Raw genomic sequence first — 18,277 nt, forward strand, 5'->3', positions numbered from 1 at the left:
ATGAGAGGCTGGTTTCAAGGCAGAAACCCCACAGCAGAAAGGCTTTGTGGAGGTGCTTAGTTCATGGTGACTGAGAAGCAGAGCAAGGGAACCACTCAGGAAAGGAAGTGTCAGGGACCCCATATGATACTGAGCTCAGCTCTCCTGACTCACACACAGATGCAGGAGTGTGATTTACTAAGGGCCTTCAAGCCAGCCAGGCTGACACTGAAGCTTAGCCATCACAGGGATGTTATGACCTCCTCTTTTGTTCATTCTCACCTGACTGCCATGACTGAGGAGCTCCTCTGCCGCTTCTCCCACCCTGATGCTCTGCTTTATCACAGGCTCAAAGCAATAGGGTCAAAGGTGTAAACCCTCTGAAACACTGAGCTTATGTAAACCTTTTTCCTTACTAAACTGATCGTCTTAGGTATTTTGTTATGGTGGCAGAAAACAGACTAACATAGATTCTAAGTGTTTATCAATGATGTTATTTGTCAAAATAATGCAGACTTTAAGAATGACTAAAAAACAACACTGAATTTTTCTTCATGTGATTAACAGTGGTCTAAATCAAAATATTGATCAATTTAAATTAAATAAGTGTTTGAAATATTCTCTATGTTTATAATTTATAACATAATTTATCATTTTGTCTATAATTTTGGATTATACATGAAAACAGCAAATATTACTGTCAAAAACACTTGGAGTCTTATTATTTGAATTGCATGCATGAAAAGGATAAGGCAAAGAAGTTTACATAAGCTGACTTTTCTTACCACAATAGATAACTGAATCTGTAAAGACATTTGCTGAATTTATAAACACACTCCACAACTTATAGTTCTGTCACAGAAGAATGGTGGTTAAACCACTATGTTCCAGCATATGTCTCATATTACCACACCTTCTCTAAGTCATGTTTTACAAGTTCATGAAACACTGCACATTACCAAAATTGCACTTCCAAAATCTTACTTCAAAGTGTTGTACTGGTTCGGGTGCTGATGACTGCATACCCACATGCTGGAAAAGAGGAGAATTATACTCTATACACATTTCCCTCTTTCGTTTCACACATTTTTCCTAGGGAAAAGGAGAAATGATTATCTTGTGTAAAAACAAAAATTTTTCTTTCTATTGCATTTATCAAAAGTATAGTTTTTATCATGTTAGTTTTTGCTAAAGTTTTATGTTAATATTTGAAAAATTAAACAAAACATTTAAGTCTTGTTCTTTTTCATAAGAATAATAGAGCAAAAAAGTTGAGATAAGAGGGATTTTATCTAAAGTCATGTATTTTTGTTAACTCTGCCTCCTAAAAGTAGGAGATAGCTAGAATTTTTCTCCTTTCTTCTTATTCCAATAATTTAAGTGAAATCTTTAGCATATTCCTATCCATTTCTGTCACATTAGAGCATTGTCTTCCCCTTTCTATATTCATTGATAAATTCTGTATTGAGTTACATCCTCCTTGATATCTTCTTAAACAATAAAAGCTATGATTAAAACAAAAATTCTGTACTTCATTTAATGGGTAAAATTGGATAACCTCCATACAAATAAGGAAGATGATCTATGGCATCACTCCTATTAAAAACAAGCATGTGTGACTGGGTGGGAGCTCAGTGGTGAGTTCCTGCCTCTGGTGCAAGGCTCTGGCTCCAAATTCAGCTCCGAAAAAACAAAACAAAAAATATGCAAAGTGATTATGATCACTACCTGAGAATTATTTTATAGATTCTATGTAAATTAAATCCAGAAAAATAAATCTCACATTTATATGCACAAAAATATCTTAAACAGCATTTGTACCCAATACTGACAAGTAGAAAATATTATACTGAGAAATTATTTTTATAATTGTAAATTTAATGATCGAGAGTTAATTGAACTTGAACTAAATTAACATCAAAATTAGTCAAGCAGTTAAAATTGAATATAACAATATTTGCTAAGCTATTGATAAAAGCTTTAGACGAAGAGTATTATCAAATGCTGGGGCCACCCCCCCCCATACTCCTCAGATAGCTTGTTGGTAAAATAAAACTGGGTTCATTTCCTATTGCAGTAAGAGCGGGAACAACTGGATGGCTTCTTGAGCATTTGTTCAGATTTTTGCCTGTTTTTTAATTGGATTGTTTGTTTATATGTTTTTGGGTTTTCAGTGTTTTATATATTTTTTCAGTGTGAGTCTTTCACTGGATATAGAATTTACAAATATTTTCGCCTAGTCTGTAGTTTCTTGCCATCCTCTTAACAGTACCTTTTGCAGCAAGAAAGTTTTTCATTTTGGGTAAATTCTTTCTACTCCTAGCTCTCCTGGTCTGCGGAGAATTTTGTTATGAATAGGTGTAGAAATCTGTCAAATGTTTGCTCTGCTGTAATTGGTATTAACATATACAGCTTTTCTTCCTTGCAATCTTAAATTAATGGATCATATTTTATGGTTTTTAAGCATAACAAACAGTTTTCTATTGATTAAATACCAATTGGCATATATGCAGAGTATTCTTTTTACATACTGCTGTACTCAATTTGCAAGGGTTTTTTGGTTGAGGAATTTTACAACCATTTTCATGATACATATTTGTTGATGGGTTATGTTTGGGATTATATCTACCATTATTTTTCTTTATTCAGTTTTTTTTTTTTTTTTGGTACCAGGCTTTGAACTCACGACCTGCTGAGCTAAAACCCCAGCCTCTCTTCAGTCTATTTTGTTTGTTTGTTTGTTTGTTTCAGTCTGTTTTTACTTTTCACTCCATATTTGGCCTCTCATGATTTATTATGCAAAAATTTCAGTAAATATTTAGGTTATCAGAAGATAAAAATCTGATGCACTCATCAGATTTGGCTTAGTCAATCAATTTAGATAACTACATTAAACAGAGAATGTTTTCTTAAAACATTTGGCATTGTAAAGTAAAGAAATACTCACTAGTTTTTCCTCTGCATCACATATCTTTATGTGAAAAATTTCATCTAAGAGTAAGTCAATACGTTTTTCCTTGTAGAACATTAAAAAAAAATGTAAAAATCCAGGTAAGTCTTTAGACTTGAATAGTTTTCCTAAGGAGAAAGGGTAAATAAATGCAATAACTCACAAACAGTTGCCAAACCCACTCAAATGAGAAACGAGAAAACATGATTGAAACTTAAATGTATCCTATTTTTTATAAAGTTTGAAGCATGAAGGGAGTTGGAAGATGAAGTAACACATTGCATCTACTTAAGTTCTTATTAAGGGGCACAAGTGTGGAAAGAGTTTAAGTCTAACCAACACTCTTAGGAAATTAATTTTGATATCTAATGCAAACTGGTTGTCTAAATCAAGTGACAGATCAAGTAAAAATTATAAAAGCTGAAATTTCTTAATTGTATAAAAACTGATTTTTGACTCATTTTTGTAGCACTTTATCAATCTACCACATACTCACTTTTGGTACTTGAATTTTATTAGAAACATTTATTTCAATATTTGAACAATGTCTAATCAAAATTTTTATATTTATGATTCTATTTATTCCATTAAATTGTATAACCTATTGCATCTTTAGTTTTAAAATGAAATTGAAGGAGTAAGATTTAAATTTTCATTTTAAAATAAATAACATAAAATAAAATACCTATAAATAATAAGCACGGCAGTAGAATGCATGTTTTAGTTTTTCCTTGCCTTTGAGTCTGTGTGTGTCACTTTAATCAAATGAGTAGCTATTATTGTAACTATCTCTACTCACTTAACTAGAAGCCAAAGCAAGTGAGTCAAAGATGAAAATACTTGATTTATTTCCCCATCTGCTGTTGGCATGCTGTAAAATCCTGTTTATCGGGCTCATAATTTTAGTAAATAATGAATTAGATGGCTGTTACTGTGTTACTTTTTAAAAGGAAGTTTAACTAAGGCTTCGCATCACACATAAGAGAGCCTTGCTCGGCTGCTCTTCTGTGATTAGCTGTCAGCACCCCACTCTGTGTTTCTTATACTTAGCTTGCTGGAAAAGACAAATTTTTTGAAAATTTTAAACTCTAGAGTAGTAAGTACAGCATCGAGAGCAACTCCTCTCCAAGCTTCTTGTCAGGTGTTCTAAATACCTACAGTTTTTCTTATTTTGGCCAAAATTGAATAAAAATCTTAAAATTTTACAGAATAATTGAGGACAAAATGGTGCCCAGATAAGCACATGATGCTTATCTTTAGGTAGTCTTATTGGCACTCAGAAAAACTTTATATTCCTCTGAATGACAGCAAAAATAAAGTAATTAAATGAAAAGTACAGGATGAAACCAAATGTTGACATCTTATGGAGAAACACAGCTCATCCATGTTACTCACGACAACATAAACCACAGAGTCAGGCACGAAGCAACAGGTTCTGCTAGTTACCCAGCTGCATTTGCCCTCAGCAACCCCACCTTGGGGACACACGTGCCATTTCATTGTTTCTGGAGTAGCAGAAAATTGGAACCAATCAAGGTTGGCCACTCAGGGAACGGACGGCAAGCCAAGGGGATTACCCTGCACTAGGTATGTAGCAGTAAGAAACAGGAAACTAAATGAGTGAAAAGCAACACAGTGGACATCTGAAAATCTGGTTTGGAGAACAAAAATGCAAGGAACAGAAACAGGCTTGCGTGTTACCACTGAAGTAAAGCAGACACAAACCGGAGGAACACTAAGTGCCATCCCTGGATGTACACATATTTATATTTTGAACACATTCAAGTGAAACATCTTAGGGTCTGAGAGAAAGTTGAGGTAGGCATTGGGAACAGAAGAAAATAAAATGACGGGATAGGTCAATAGATAACAGATGAATCAATAATGTCACACTGTGAAATTCTACAAGATGCCTTGAAGGTCAGCGGGAAAGAAGTGGAGGGGAGGAAAGAAGAATGGGAAGAAGAAAGGGAGTCTGGATGAGCGGGGAAAGAAAGTCAAATTATGGGCTCAGTTTCAGTTTTCTGTGGTGGGCATAAATCGTATTTAAAGAATGTCAGCCTTGGCATTCTAGAAACTTCAGACAGTAGAGTACAATAGTCCTGAGACAAAATTCCTTCCTTTGTATCTTCATTTCTATGAGGTTCAGATTTTTCTTTTAATTTTTGGTGCTAGAGACTAAACCCAGGGTTCTTGCTCTTGCTCCATCCCAGCCCCTCTATATTCTTCTAAATAAAAAAGAGAAATGTACAACTTTGTCCCTAGGCCAACAGGTGCCAGACTTAGTAATGGTTGCTCTTACATATTTATGTAATATGTCATTTGTCTCATTAATGTTGTCTATCTAGAAAAAATTGTTCAAAAATATGTTACTGAAGTTGTAATACATGAAGCTGACTTTATTATTACAGTTATAGGATATTTATAGGAATTATGCCTTTCCTTCCCATATAGTAACCAAGTTTTTGACAAATTCTTTAAGTCTGAAGAGTATTGTGTGCACAAAAGCTGGACCCAACAAAATAAATCCATCACTTACCTGTGAATCCCAGCGCTGAAAACTGAATACAAAACCAATCGTTCGAAGTCATATTACTTACAAATTGGATTAATTCTATAAAGTATGTCTTTTTAGCTATTATATTATCTTGTAGCTGGAGAAAAAATACATTAAAAAGGCATCAAGATTTTGAATGCTTCTATTGAGTAAATTATATGAGCTTAAAGACTGAAAATATTTGCAACAGTATATACTGAAAAGATGCTTTTATGAGATAACTTCATTTTCAGTCTAATTTACTGAAGACATTTTATAATCAGCTTTTGTTTTATGATTCTGAAAGTAACCAGTGAGACTATATTTATCTTTCCTAAATAATAACCTATACCACTCAATTTAAATTCTCCATGGAAGGGTCCAGTTGTCAAAATCCACTTTCATTGTCACAAGTACTTCAGTTTCTAAGGTAAGAGAGAGTTGGGCTGCTATCATTGTGCAAATCTGACATCAAACCAAATGGACGATCCTCTGCCCTGAGGCGCTGGAAGGCAACTGTTTATTACACAAGTGGGCTGGTGGGACCAAGCCCAAGTCACCAGCACCCACTGAGAGTGAAACAGAGATGTACGCACATTTTATGAGCAGGAAGTTTAAAAGCTGACAGAGGTTGTCCTATCACTGGTTACATGAATCAAGTTGTATGATGTCAGGCCAGTTGTCTGGGCAGGGTGGTCAGAAGGGTTATCATAATAAGGCAGGAGAAAACAGGCAGGGAGGGAGCTGGGGCTGAGGGATGGTTGAAACCAAGGCTGTCTTTGGCTAGTTTGTCTTGGTTGGACAGTGATGCAAATAGAATACGTTTATGTGTCAGTTGTCCAGATAGATGCACTCCGACTGAGCTGGGTCAGGCTGTCCCTAAGTTGGTGCCATTGGTCTGTCAAGGCTGACTGAGTCTAAAGATCTAACTACGTGGTGGGCTAGGTGAGCACAGTGACTTTATAGCGAATTGGACTGCTGATTTTTAACTTCTCTGTTATACTCCCACAAAGTACTTTAGACCAGCTGGCTTATAAATAGTGGTCACTTATGTCTCACAGCTCTGGGTGCTGAAGGTTGGAGTTCAAGGCTCCAGCAGACCTAGCGTGTGCTGTGGAGGAGAACCCACTCCTCAGTGCTGTCTCCTGTATGCCCTCATGAGGGGAAAGGGTCTGTCACATGAAGGCACTCGCCCCAATCACCACCCGTCAACCCTCATGATCTGATCACCTCCAAAGGCCCCAAACCACCTTATAGCACTGCTTTGGGGGCCAGGACCCCAACAGTCATTTTGTGCCAAGGAACACAGAGGTCCTGACTGCAGCAAGACTAACTTTGTGCTTGGAATGACAGGTGCCGTGTTCTGTCTCCAGCTCTTGTGACTGAGAAAACAGTCCTTGGCAGAGAGGTGACAAAAGGAAAATGAACTCTTCCCACCCACAGCTGGCTGGTAAGAGAGATGGCACAAGGACCCCGAAAAACAGGGCTCCCTGAGAGATGGGGAGATGAAAACAAGAGCCAGTTCTCTTTTTCTTTTGTTTTCCTTTCACTTAACGTATATTACGAGTAATCGAGTAATCCGTAAACATGTAGGTCCTCTCAATGATTTTGAAAAGTGTGGAAGTCCCCAGACACCTCACCAGGGCACAGGATGTGCAGGGTTTTGCTGGCTCTCCTGTTTCCATTTTACTGCCATTGAATAGAGATCACAAGGGTTATTTTCCCAAGAAAAGAGAAAATCTTGCATTTAGTTTTTATCTAACTTCCTACTTTCCAGTGTGCTAGGTACAGACTTATTTTTGGGCACCATGCCATTACGATTTAAAAATATGGAGGGAATGAGAGATAAAAACTGATTTATATTTACAGATACATCAGGCACGTAGAACTATGTAACTCATAAAGTGTGAAGTGATGCAGGGAAAAGTGAAAAGTACATGCAACGTCTGACACAAAGGAAGCGCTCAGAACACAGGTGCTCAGTCTAGTAAAATTGTGGGTGGAAACAACACAGGCAGTGCGATTTCTTGTTTTCTTCCCTAATTTAGATTTGCTTTTCAGTTTGTTTCAGGTGATTGTAATTTCTTGTATTATAGTGATCCCAGTGAGGATGTTACTATATAATCAATTTTTAAATTCCTCTTGACATTTCAATATTATGGGTATTTTCTGTGTTCTGGTACAAAGCAAGGCAGAGGAACACAGTAAGAAATAAGAAATTAAAAGAAGTAGGGAGAATATAATGCTGTCATTTTAAACTGTACCTCTATCAAGTTCTCACCTGTAAGTAATATGTGGCCTTAGGTTGGGCATATGCCATTAAAACACAGAAATCCAATACTTGTTTTATACGCCAACTACAAGTAGACAAGAAAATCTGTTAATGCTCATCTTTAGAAGTGTATGCTAGGAAACAAAAATACTTTCTAAACACAGTTTATTAACAGTAATAGCTGTATTAATTAAAATTGAATATATTTATGCTAAAAAGTTGCTTGTTTCTCTATTCAGTGGGAGGTATCTGCCATTGCTAAACTAGGATAAACATAATCTAGTTTTTATAGCTTCAGTTAGTTAAATTTTAATGTAAGTGAGGAAGTTAACATTATTTCTGACCTTGAGTTTTGTTCATATGAATGCATAAAAGAGTTTTATTCTCATTTGATACAAAGCTGGACTCCCAGACCAGTGCCCTTATGTCTGGATCACATAATCTACTATGAATCGGCAGAGAATTAATAAGTAAGCATCGGAAAGGTAGCTCAGTGGCAGAGTTACCTGCCTGGCATATGAGGCCCTGGGTCTGATCTCCTTTACTGCAGAAATAAATAAAATTGTGTGGGCTTCTAAAACACAAAATCAGGACACCTGGGAAAGTGCCATGTGACACAGCAGAACAAAGGGCATCGCAGTGAAGTGCAGCGAGTGGGCTCGGGAGCCAGGCTGCTCCTCGAACACCGAGCAGCGGTGCACAGGCCTGAATGTGTGTGGGGGCACCTGTGGCACACAGCCTGGAGCACCGAGTGGGATGATGCTGGCCATGGCAAGGGCGGCAGTAATCACGTCATGATGAATCTGTGATGGCCAGAGGAGGGGAGAGAGGCCTGAGTCCAGGCCCAGGCAGGGAGGAGAGCAATAATGTGGAGAGAGATTTTAAATGAGATGCTGGAGGGGTGTGGTGGTGCAAGCCTATAACTCCAGCAACAAAGGCTGAGGCAGCTTGGACTATAGAGAGTTCAAGGCCAGCCTAGACTGCATAGCAAGAAGCTGTCTCAAAAAAAAAAAAAAAAAAAAAAGTGCTAGAGCTATAAAGGGCAAAAGGAAAAACAAAAGTCCAGGATAACCCCTAGTTTATGATTGTAAAACTGAGACTAAGGTGAGTAACTAATTAAAAATCAAAAAAGCAAAACAAAAGCTGAACAATAACCCCTAGATGCTGACATACTACATTTTATTTTATTCCTATTTTTATTTTGTTGAGACAAGGCCTCTTTCTGTAGCTCAGGTTAGCCTTAAACTGTCTGTAGTTCAGGCTGGGCTATCTCTCTGTGATCCGCCTGACTCAGCCTCCCAAGTGCTGGATTATAGGCATGCGCCATCATACCTGGCACCACTTACAACTTTAAAAAAAAACAAAGCTAGTCCCCCATGCTGATTCTGCCTTGCCACCAACTCACTGATGACTAAACCATGAGCCAATGGAAACCTCTCCTTCTTTAAGTCGTTGGTGTTGGATATTGTGTCTGAGTGAGGAGAAAGTAACTGAGGCAGTGCAGCTCTCCAACATGTCCTACCGCTTCTTCTTTTGGGCATCATCAGTTGGTTCCTCGTGTAACATGCTTGGATAAAAAAAGTCAGGGACTGAAATAACTTCTAAGGATCCAGACTTCACTTGACTATAGAATCTGTAAATGGAAGTAAATGACCACATTTAATATTTAATTTAGCAAAACAACATAAATACTGAAAAATTATGCATTTATCCACATAATATTGTGATTTGAATTATTTCACATGTTGACATGGTATCAATATCATATAACTACTTTTTAGCTAAAGTAGTTCTCTTCCAAATTAATGGCAGACATATTTAAAAATTAACATTTGAAATAACTTCAATTTGTAAAAATTATAGGTACTTTTTATTTGGTCAGTTGAGGTGCGAGAGAGAAACAAGAAAGCAGAAAGAAAGAAAAGAGGGCACAGAAGGGCTGCTAAAGTGAGGCAGGCCCCCTTAGGAAATTCTGGGGGAGAACCACGGGCTTTATTTTGAATTTGACAGGGGCAGAATTATAGGGACTGGCGGAATGACGTACGGATAGCTGATTGGGAGAGCCTTCGCACGTGCGCAAAAAGTGGGACATTTGACTTTTGGGTTCACGAGAAAAACACAGGAAGGCGCTGTCCAACATCAAAAAGAGGCACTTTCCAGGAAAAACCTGTCACTTTTAGTTTTTCAAGTTTATAAACGCAGGTGTATGCTGACATTTAAGATACTGCAACTAATGTAATGAAAACAGCTCCAAGAAAGCAATATCATTAGATTTTTTAAATGTATAGATTTGAATTTAATGAGAACTATGTGTAATGTTTTATGATTTTTTAAAAGTTAATACAGAGATCAACAAGGACATTACTAAAATCCATAGCATACTGCTCACAAAAGCTGTCATACGAAGTTCGTATCATCAAGATAAAGGATGGGAAACCCCATAGAACTTGAAATGATATTCCTTTAGAGACATAAACCAGTGCTAAGAAGGATTTGCGTTTAGGAATAACATTATTCATCAGAATGTTAAAGTCTCAAAAAAATGTTTATTTTTCACTGTCTAAAGTAAAAAGTAGAACAAAGCTTTATATACACGGCATCAATATTGTGCAAAACTGGTGGCTCCAACTACATCACTCCGAATGCCTCAATTACAGTGATGGTGAGTTAGTCAGGCAACAGCCTCCCCCACCATACTGTTCAGACTGCAGGCATCATGCGGTGTTAACCAGATCATCATGCAGAGAACAAACTGCACCACTGATTCCTTCGTGCCCAAATCGCCACAGAAAGAACAGGTGCGCATCAGTGACTGAGCGCAAGGCTACTGCCAGTCAGTCGGCAACCGGTCCCCGTGCACGGGTTATGCACTTACAGACAGGAAGGCAGGCACATGTGCTGTCCCCGGAGTCTCCTAGTCGTCAAAAAACTCATGTGGCATTTAGCAGAAGTGGGAAGCGACAGAAGGAATCCACAAACAGATGAAAGTGCAGAAAGCAATGGTGCTGGCAGTGATTCTGCAATGTGAGTACAAGGCAGCCTCCCCAGAATGTTGACAGCTTCCACTGGGGAGACCCCAGAGCCACATCAAAGGGACGCTGGTGGAGGTGAACGTGTCATGAGGTCAGTGAGGAAGGTGGTCCCCATGAAAAGCAAGTCACGCTGGAAGTGAAGCTGCTAAAGCAAGCTCACTAAGGAAACTCAGAATTAGTGTTTCACCCTGGAACTGCAAATGATAAAATGTTCAGACCTGGTCTGAACTCAGAAGTAGTATAATTTGCCAAAGTAGGAACAGATGTTAGCCTTATATTTGAGTTGTATGACAAACAAGAAGGTAAGCAGTGTTTAAACTATTCTTGATACATTTCCTAACAGAAATAAAATGCTTAATACTCAATGATTTCAATGCTTTAAAGTACAGCATGTATCCTTGTTTTCCTGAAGAAGATCTCCTGACACATTTAGATTCAACTCAGTCATTACTTCTTGAAAAAAAATCTTTTTTCCTTTCTTTCTTTTGTGTACTGGGGCGGTGCTCAGGATTAAATTACGTCTCAGCCTTTTTAAGTCTTGACACAGGGTCTCACTAAGTAGCTAAATTGTCCAGGCTGAGCTTGAACTTGTGATCCTCCTGCTTCACCCCCAGAATGCTGAGACTGCAGGAGGCGGCAGCTACGCCCAGGGGGGAATTGGCAAAAAGTTAAATACTACTTCTCTTGTGTGGTCTTGAATCCCCATACGGTTTAATGACAGCCTCCACACTGTGATTTGTTTTTAACGAGTCCTACTGCCCATCTGAATATAAGCTTTAGGAGACCCGAGTCTCTTCTGTAAAGTCTTGCTTTATAGATAATTTTGCGCTGATTCGTCAACCCGTGCTCTGGCTGGTTCCAGCACTGTATCTCACACAGTAGTGTTCTGAACACTATTTAGCACTCTCTGTCAGGTCAGTAGATTTCATGAAGGACACATATTTTAACAATAATAACCTATGAATTTTAATAAGCTGGTAACTTGCAAAATCAGAGAACTCATAAGCTATACCTCATCCCAGTTTAGTATTAGCTACCAGGCTCCTGCCGCACAGCTACATTGATTACAAAGAATATGATCCTAAGCAAATAATAATGTTACTGGACAGAGAAAAGCATGGCAGAAAATGAAAGAAAGGCTACTTTATCATGCAGTACTCACTTTTTTGTAACCATGTCACCAACCCACTTTACATAATCTTCATTACTCTACAAATGAGGAAAAATTTGATGAAAGCAAGCATGACTCATGGTTTTATTATTAAAACATTTTTGCTATATGTGGATCTATATGTGGAATGTTAGCATTCTCATATTTTCTAGTGTTTCCTCTTTTTATATGAGATTTATAAATCTACTTTAAAAAATGTGACTTGGATGCAGAAAATATTTCATCACAGTCCCTTGGCCACAATATGAAAAATCACTAACCATTTTTACACTTAAACATTAGTACACGGAATTGTTTACTGATAAAGGATTTTGCTCTAAAAATGGTCATCTTGGTATGATTTAAAGAACTGCTTTTGCAGAAAATACCTTCATTTTCTGAGTATTATGTAACAATTAACTTTAAAATTACACCACAATTTTTTGACAGTAGGACTCAGCTTGAGTTCCAGATTTCTTCTGTCCTAAATTCTGACTTGCTATTTGAACATCGAACAGTATGCTAGATCGGACTACAAACTCATTGGTGAAAATCTTCAGGTGTTTGATCCCTTTGGGACTTTTTAAAAAAATAACTGATGCTGTTTATAACCCACAACCTCAGAGCCCACAAATGTTTCCAGTAAAAAATTCTGAAAGTATTTTAAAGGATGACAGTTCTGTGGTCAAACCTGAGCACTCTAAAAGGCAGCTGACTACGCATAACCATGTTGTTTTAAAACATCAGATATAATACAGCCAAGTGTATTACAGTACCTAAAATTCTTAAGAGAGCCATAAATGGAATCAACATTGGAAGATATTAGTTTAAATATCACTTAATATACTTCTTAAGCCTTCCTGGTGGCAATTTCAAGTTGGTTCCCCAATATTTTATTTGCTAAGCATTTTGTTTATATTTATTTATTTATTTATTTTTGTCTAAGTATTTTAAACAGACATGCAATGTGCAAAAAGCAAACAAATAAAGACTATGGAATACAGAAATACATGGGTGATGCACGCCTATAATCCCAGCACTGGGGAGACTGCGACAGGAGGATCGTTCTGGGTTTGAGAACATCCTGGGTTATAAAGTGAGCTCAGGGCCAGCCTGAACTGCAGAGTGAGAGCCTTTCTCAAAAAGACAAAAACAAAAACAAAAGCAAAAAACCAAAATAAACACAGAAGTTTGTCAAAACACTATGGGGATTATGTATGTGCTTCCAATATATGTCATGAAACCGGGATGAACTGGAGTAAGTGTAATCTTTTGTTTACATATTTCTAGTAGTTATTCCATTGACAAATTTTGTGTAGAGGGCTTTTTTTGCACATTCAAATGCATCTTTATTTTAAGACATTCAAGTGAAAGAATAATCATGATTCCTCTAACTTCCAGCATCCAGAGATAAGCATTATTTCTATTTTGGAGACCGTTATTTTAATGCTGTGGGTTGAATCTTGAGTCTCCCAAGGCCATGTATGCAAGGGCTGGTCCCAGCCTTAGGTCACTGGGGTCCCGCTCTAGAAGGAGACCCTGAGACCCTCGCCCTCTGTTTTCCAGCTTCCATAAGTTGAGTGCTTTCCTCCAGTGTTCTTCCACAGTGGGATTCCTGCCTTGTCTCAGGCCTAAAAAGTAAGGAGCCAAGACACCTAGCCTGAAATCTCCGTAACCATCAACTGAAATAAACTCTTCCTCCTTTAAGCTGCTTATCTTCAGTGTTTTGTCATAGAGACAAACAGCTAACAGTCGAAAGTTGGAAAAAAATAAAGTTGGCAATTCTTTTTTCTTTACACACCCATTTTTATGTATTTCTTCTTTCTCATTTTACATGGAATACATTATGCTAAACGTGGTGCTTTATAACTTTTTCACATTCAGCAATATGGTAAGGGTATGATTTTGTATCAGTGTAGAGATACTCTTTTTCCTTTTAGTGACCACAGAGTGTTGCATTAGAGATCTAAAATGTTTAGTTAGCCTCTTGTTGGTAGATATTTTGTTTTTCCCCCCAATATTATGCTGACATCAAGCACTACTGCACTGAAATAATTATGTTTTGCATAGTTTTAAGTCAAGTACTTTAAAGTATGCTAGCTTATCTCCTCCCCAAAGAATGCTGTGGCACAGGTGGCATCAGCATCAATAAATAGACAAGGAAAGTGGGCACAGAGAACTTAAGTAAGTTGCCCAAGTTTACAAGCCAGGAAGCGTGGAAGTTGAAATTGAACCTCGGCAATCAGATGTAGAGCCTGAGGTTCAACTATTACTCTAAACTGTCACCGTTTTATTGTGTTTAAACTCTTGCATAAATATCTACTAAGGATAAGGTCCTCGAATTTGGATTTCTGAGATAAAAGATTTACACATTTTAAATATGATACTTGTTGCCAAATTCTCTTCAAAAAGTCTTATGGTACTAATATATACCCAGTACAATGTTGCTTTACTTAAATTTTCAAGTTCTACAGTGATTATCATAATGGTGTTGGGGGTAAAGTAGAAATCTTTGGAGCCATTAGAGAAACCTAAATTTGAATTTTTAATTACTGATCAAATTCCTTAGCTTTCTTTAAGCTCTTTTTTCTTCATCTGAAAGATCAGGATGGCGATATTTATTTTCTAGGGATGTAACATAGCTTGTAAATAATGTCTAGAAAAATTTTCCACAAACCCTCAGGCATAAAGAGTCCCTCAATTAATGTTAATTATTGTGGCTGGATAAATTATTTCTGGATATATGTGTGCAGAACTTTAAAAAATATTTTATTATTATGCCTTAAAATCACTAGATAGCTCCAGGTGGCCTTGAACTCATAGCGATCCTTTTACCTTGGTTTCCAAAATGCTGGAATTACAGGCATATGTCAGCACACCCTGCAACATTTACCATATTTCATTGGGCTAAGCACATCTGTTACCATAGCATCAATTTCAGTGTTCTTGTTTTTAAATATAATTTTGTATTTTAGAGAATGCATAGAATGTATCTTATAGAAAGCTATATTAGATGCAATTCAAATTTATCAAAACTATCTCTCCCACATTAAACCATTTTGTTTTCTTTATAGTTTTATATATTTAATTCTCTCTCAAAAGTGTCAAAATATATTATAAATATTGTCTGCACCCCAAAACAGGCATGTATTCCATTTTTAAAAATTTTACCATAAAAACTTGAAATTATAAAATGATTCCCATGAAGGAAGGGAATTTGGAACAATAGGGAGGGACTAAGAACTTCTTATTTTGCATACATACATCTGCGACAGAAATGATCACTACAGCATCCTCTTCCCAGGGCTTAATCCCGGTGACAACAGAGTTCAGCACTTGGTTCAGGTAAGTGTGATTTCCTCTGCTCACAGTGGGAATTCCTAGCGCAAAAGAAACTGCAGACACAGGAGTGTGGGAGCGTCATGTCAAGGCACAAAGAAAGACAACAGCATTAATTTTATGCTTCTTTCTATGTCTGGGTTTGTCTTATGCTTAGAAAAAGTGTTTGAAACTACATTATAAAAATAACTCTATGCTATCAAATCATTCATTTTCTGTTGGAGGGAATTCTCATTTCCAGTTGATTATATTTTAGTCAGTGGATTAAATGTGCCCCACAATGGTCTTACGCTGGAAGGTTTTGGTGCAATGGAAATCAAATCAAACTCATCATGGCTTTCACTTAACTCGGTACTAACTGTCACACAATGGCTGATTCTCTGGCCTTCTTCTTTGAAGAGACTGGAACCAGTGAAGACTGTGAGACATCTTCATTATTGAGAGAGATGTGTGAAGTAATTCCTGAGTGGTTTGGTGGAAGGACTCCATGCCTTTCTGTGGCCCAGTACAAAGTGAAGCACTAAGGATGACCAGCCCACGTTATCCTAAAGGAGCGCTGCATGAAGATTTCATCAAGGAATCTACCCACAGCCAAGCACGGCGGCCCCAGTTCCTGGCAGTGTGAGAGGAGGGAAGAACACAGACAGCCTCTCTGTCCTCAGTTTCCCCACACTGAAAATAAGAGGGACTTCCAGAATGGCTGAGTGAGGGTTTCTGAAAATCATCTTTTAAAAAGTAAGAAAATTAAATCACCAGATTGATGAAACAGTTATTTTAGGGCTATAGTATACAACAAGCTGGGAAACGTTTATTTAAAGAAAGAGACTAAGCTTTGGAAATAACAGGGAAAATTAGTGTTTTGCAGATTACCACTGAGTTTGAATGCTTGGGAGCCCTTAGGTTGAGCTCGCTGTACCCCTCCTGCCTCAGCAGAGCGCTGGGATTACAGGTGTGTGCCGCATACCTGGCTCCTTCACTGGTTGACTGATGCTCATTATATATTTCAAATATGAGCCTCTTGTTTGTTATGTGTCATAAAATATCACCCCGATTCTGGGTTCCCTTTTCGGCACTGTGTCTGTTAACGTACAGAAATTTTGAATTTTAATGTAGTGCAGTCTAGTCGTCATTTCCTTCATAGTTCGTTCACTCTTTTGAGAAATCTTCACTTATCTCTGGATCCTAAGGATATTCTCCCAAGTTATCCTCAAGAAGGCCTATTGTCTGTCTTTCAGTTTAGACCTGAAACTGATTCTTCTGTGCCATGTGATGAGGGATCAAGTTTCAAGGGCTGGAACACACTACCTTGGTACAGTTCTTGAGGTATCTTCCACTGCTATAGGATAAAACTCAGCTTTGGCCCAATATTCTTGCTTCAAATTCCATTTTTTTTCCTATTTTGTGTAACTGAGCTCATCTCATGCTGCAGGGGTGAGCGCTGTTTCTGTGTAAAACTTTGGCTGACCAGGCTCTCTTTTTAGAAGATGGCAAAATAGGAAACCAGCTAAGTACAAATAGCTTTTCAAAACCAAAGAGAAAAGATTTGTCAAGTATTTAGCAGATGTTTAATGTATATTTGATTCGTATTGACTTATTTTTAAAGTATCTATATTAAAACAGATTTTTAAATCAAAGTACTAAATATGTATACAACTATTCTTTTTCTGCCAGACCAGAGAATATCTTGGCTGCTGATGTACAAGGCCTCCCTAAAGCCAAACAGGGGCTGGAGGGGTCCTCTCAATCTCCTGGGATACAAGTGATTATACTTTCAAACTTTAAAGCATATTCCCCCGAATATCAGAACATCTAGCAGTTTTCTACGTCTGAGTCTTCTTACCATCTGTTTTCCCTTGGCTCATGATTACTTTAGGATAAATTCTTTTGACACTCCTTAGATGAGGTAGAAACAACTTAAAGTCTTCAAATATTGTAGAAACTGTTTCTCCTTCACTTGGTATATTCATTTTCTTCTCATCTAAAAGAGAAAATAACTAGGCCTTCTGAGTTTTTTTTTTGTGATAACAGGGATCGAACTCACAACCTCGCACTTGCTAGGCAGATGCTTATACCACTGAGCTAAATCCCCAGCCCCGCTTCTGAGTTTTCATTTTTTATTTTATTTTATTTTTTTTTGTGATACTGGGTATCAAACTCATGACCTTGTGCTTGCCAGGCAGGCACTTACGCCAATGAGCTAAATCCCCAGTCCCACTTCTGAGTTTTTAATCAGGGATTTTTTTTCTATTTGATACAGATTTTTAAAATAATGGTTAGTAAGTTAATCGACATTCTAATTTAGGATAAAAAAGAAATATATTCTTAAATGTGAATTATCAAAGTTATACTATAATAACACATACTTAGAGATTATTGATTCATATTTATCTTAAAAGTTATTTTAATTTAAACCCAGCACCATGAGCTGTTACACCACAGGGCAGCAGGATGAAACATGCGGGAGAAATGACTTCTTAATTCTGATAAATATCGCTTCGTTAAAGTTTACATCTTTATAATCATTTTCTAGCCCTTAAACATTTAGTGACTGCATTTATATCCTCTGTTAAAATTTTCTTAAACAATTACAAAAACAAACTTGGAGGACTCATAGTACTGAATTTTAATTCATTCCACATAATCTAGTAATCAAAATGGCATGGTATTACATAAGAACATGCAGTGGAACAGACTGGAGAATACAGAATTGGTCCACCCACCCACACATGAGTGATTCTGACAAAGCTGAAAGGCAGTCGATCAGCACAGAAAGACAGCTTACAGTCTGGAGCTGGACCAGTTCAGCATCCAAATGAAAGCCCTGAGCCTTGCTCTGTACTGCAGACCACTTACAAAAATTAGCTCAAAAATACAAGTGTAAAACATGAAACTACGAAGTCTTTAAAAAACAAAGAAAATGCTTATGACCTGGGCTAAGGAAGGAGGCTTTCAATACAACATAACAATACAAAAAAACCTGATTAATTGGACTTCAACGAAAAGAAAAGTGTTTGCCCTC

The 18,277-nt window shown here is 37.4% G+C and overlaps 1 protein-coding gene across 1 annotated transcript in view; it reads right to left on the minus strand.

The window, feature by feature from the left end:
• Positions 1–18,277, minus strand: part of LOC100718982 (alpha-1,3-mannosyl-glycoprotein 4-beta-N-acetylglucosaminyltransferase-like protein MGAT4D) — a 38,631-nt gene that overhangs the window by 13,498 nt on the left and 6,856 nt on the right. The window contains exons 3-10 of the mRNA XM_063260522.1: positions 17,099–17,236; positions 15,184–15,314; positions 11,932–11,978; positions 9,260–9,370; positions 7,747–7,822; positions 5,469–5,583; positions 2,927–3,057; positions 964–1,071 (exon numbers count right to left, since the gene is read on the minus strand). Coding sequence (XP_063116592.1) covers positions 964–1,071; positions 2,927–3,057; positions 5,469–5,583; positions 7,747–7,822; positions 9,260–9,370; positions 11,932–11,978; positions 15,184–15,314; positions 17,099–17,236 — 857 coding nt within the window. The remainder of the gene's footprint in view (positions 1–963; positions 1,072–2,926; positions 3,058–5,468; positions 5,584–7,746; positions 7,823–9,259; positions 9,371–11,931; positions 11,979–15,183; positions 15,315–17,098; positions 17,237–18,277) is intronic.

Source organism: Cavia porcellus, unplaced genomic scaffold, assembly GCF_034190915.1.
Source record: "Cavia porcellus strain 051 isolate PalLab524CR breed Dunkin Hartley unplaced genomic scaffold, mCavPor4.1 scaffold_14, whole genome shotgun sequence".
In the NCBI taxonomy this organism is placed as follows: Eukaryota; Metazoa; Chordata; class Mammalia; order Rodentia; family Caviidae; genus Cavia; species Cavia porcellus.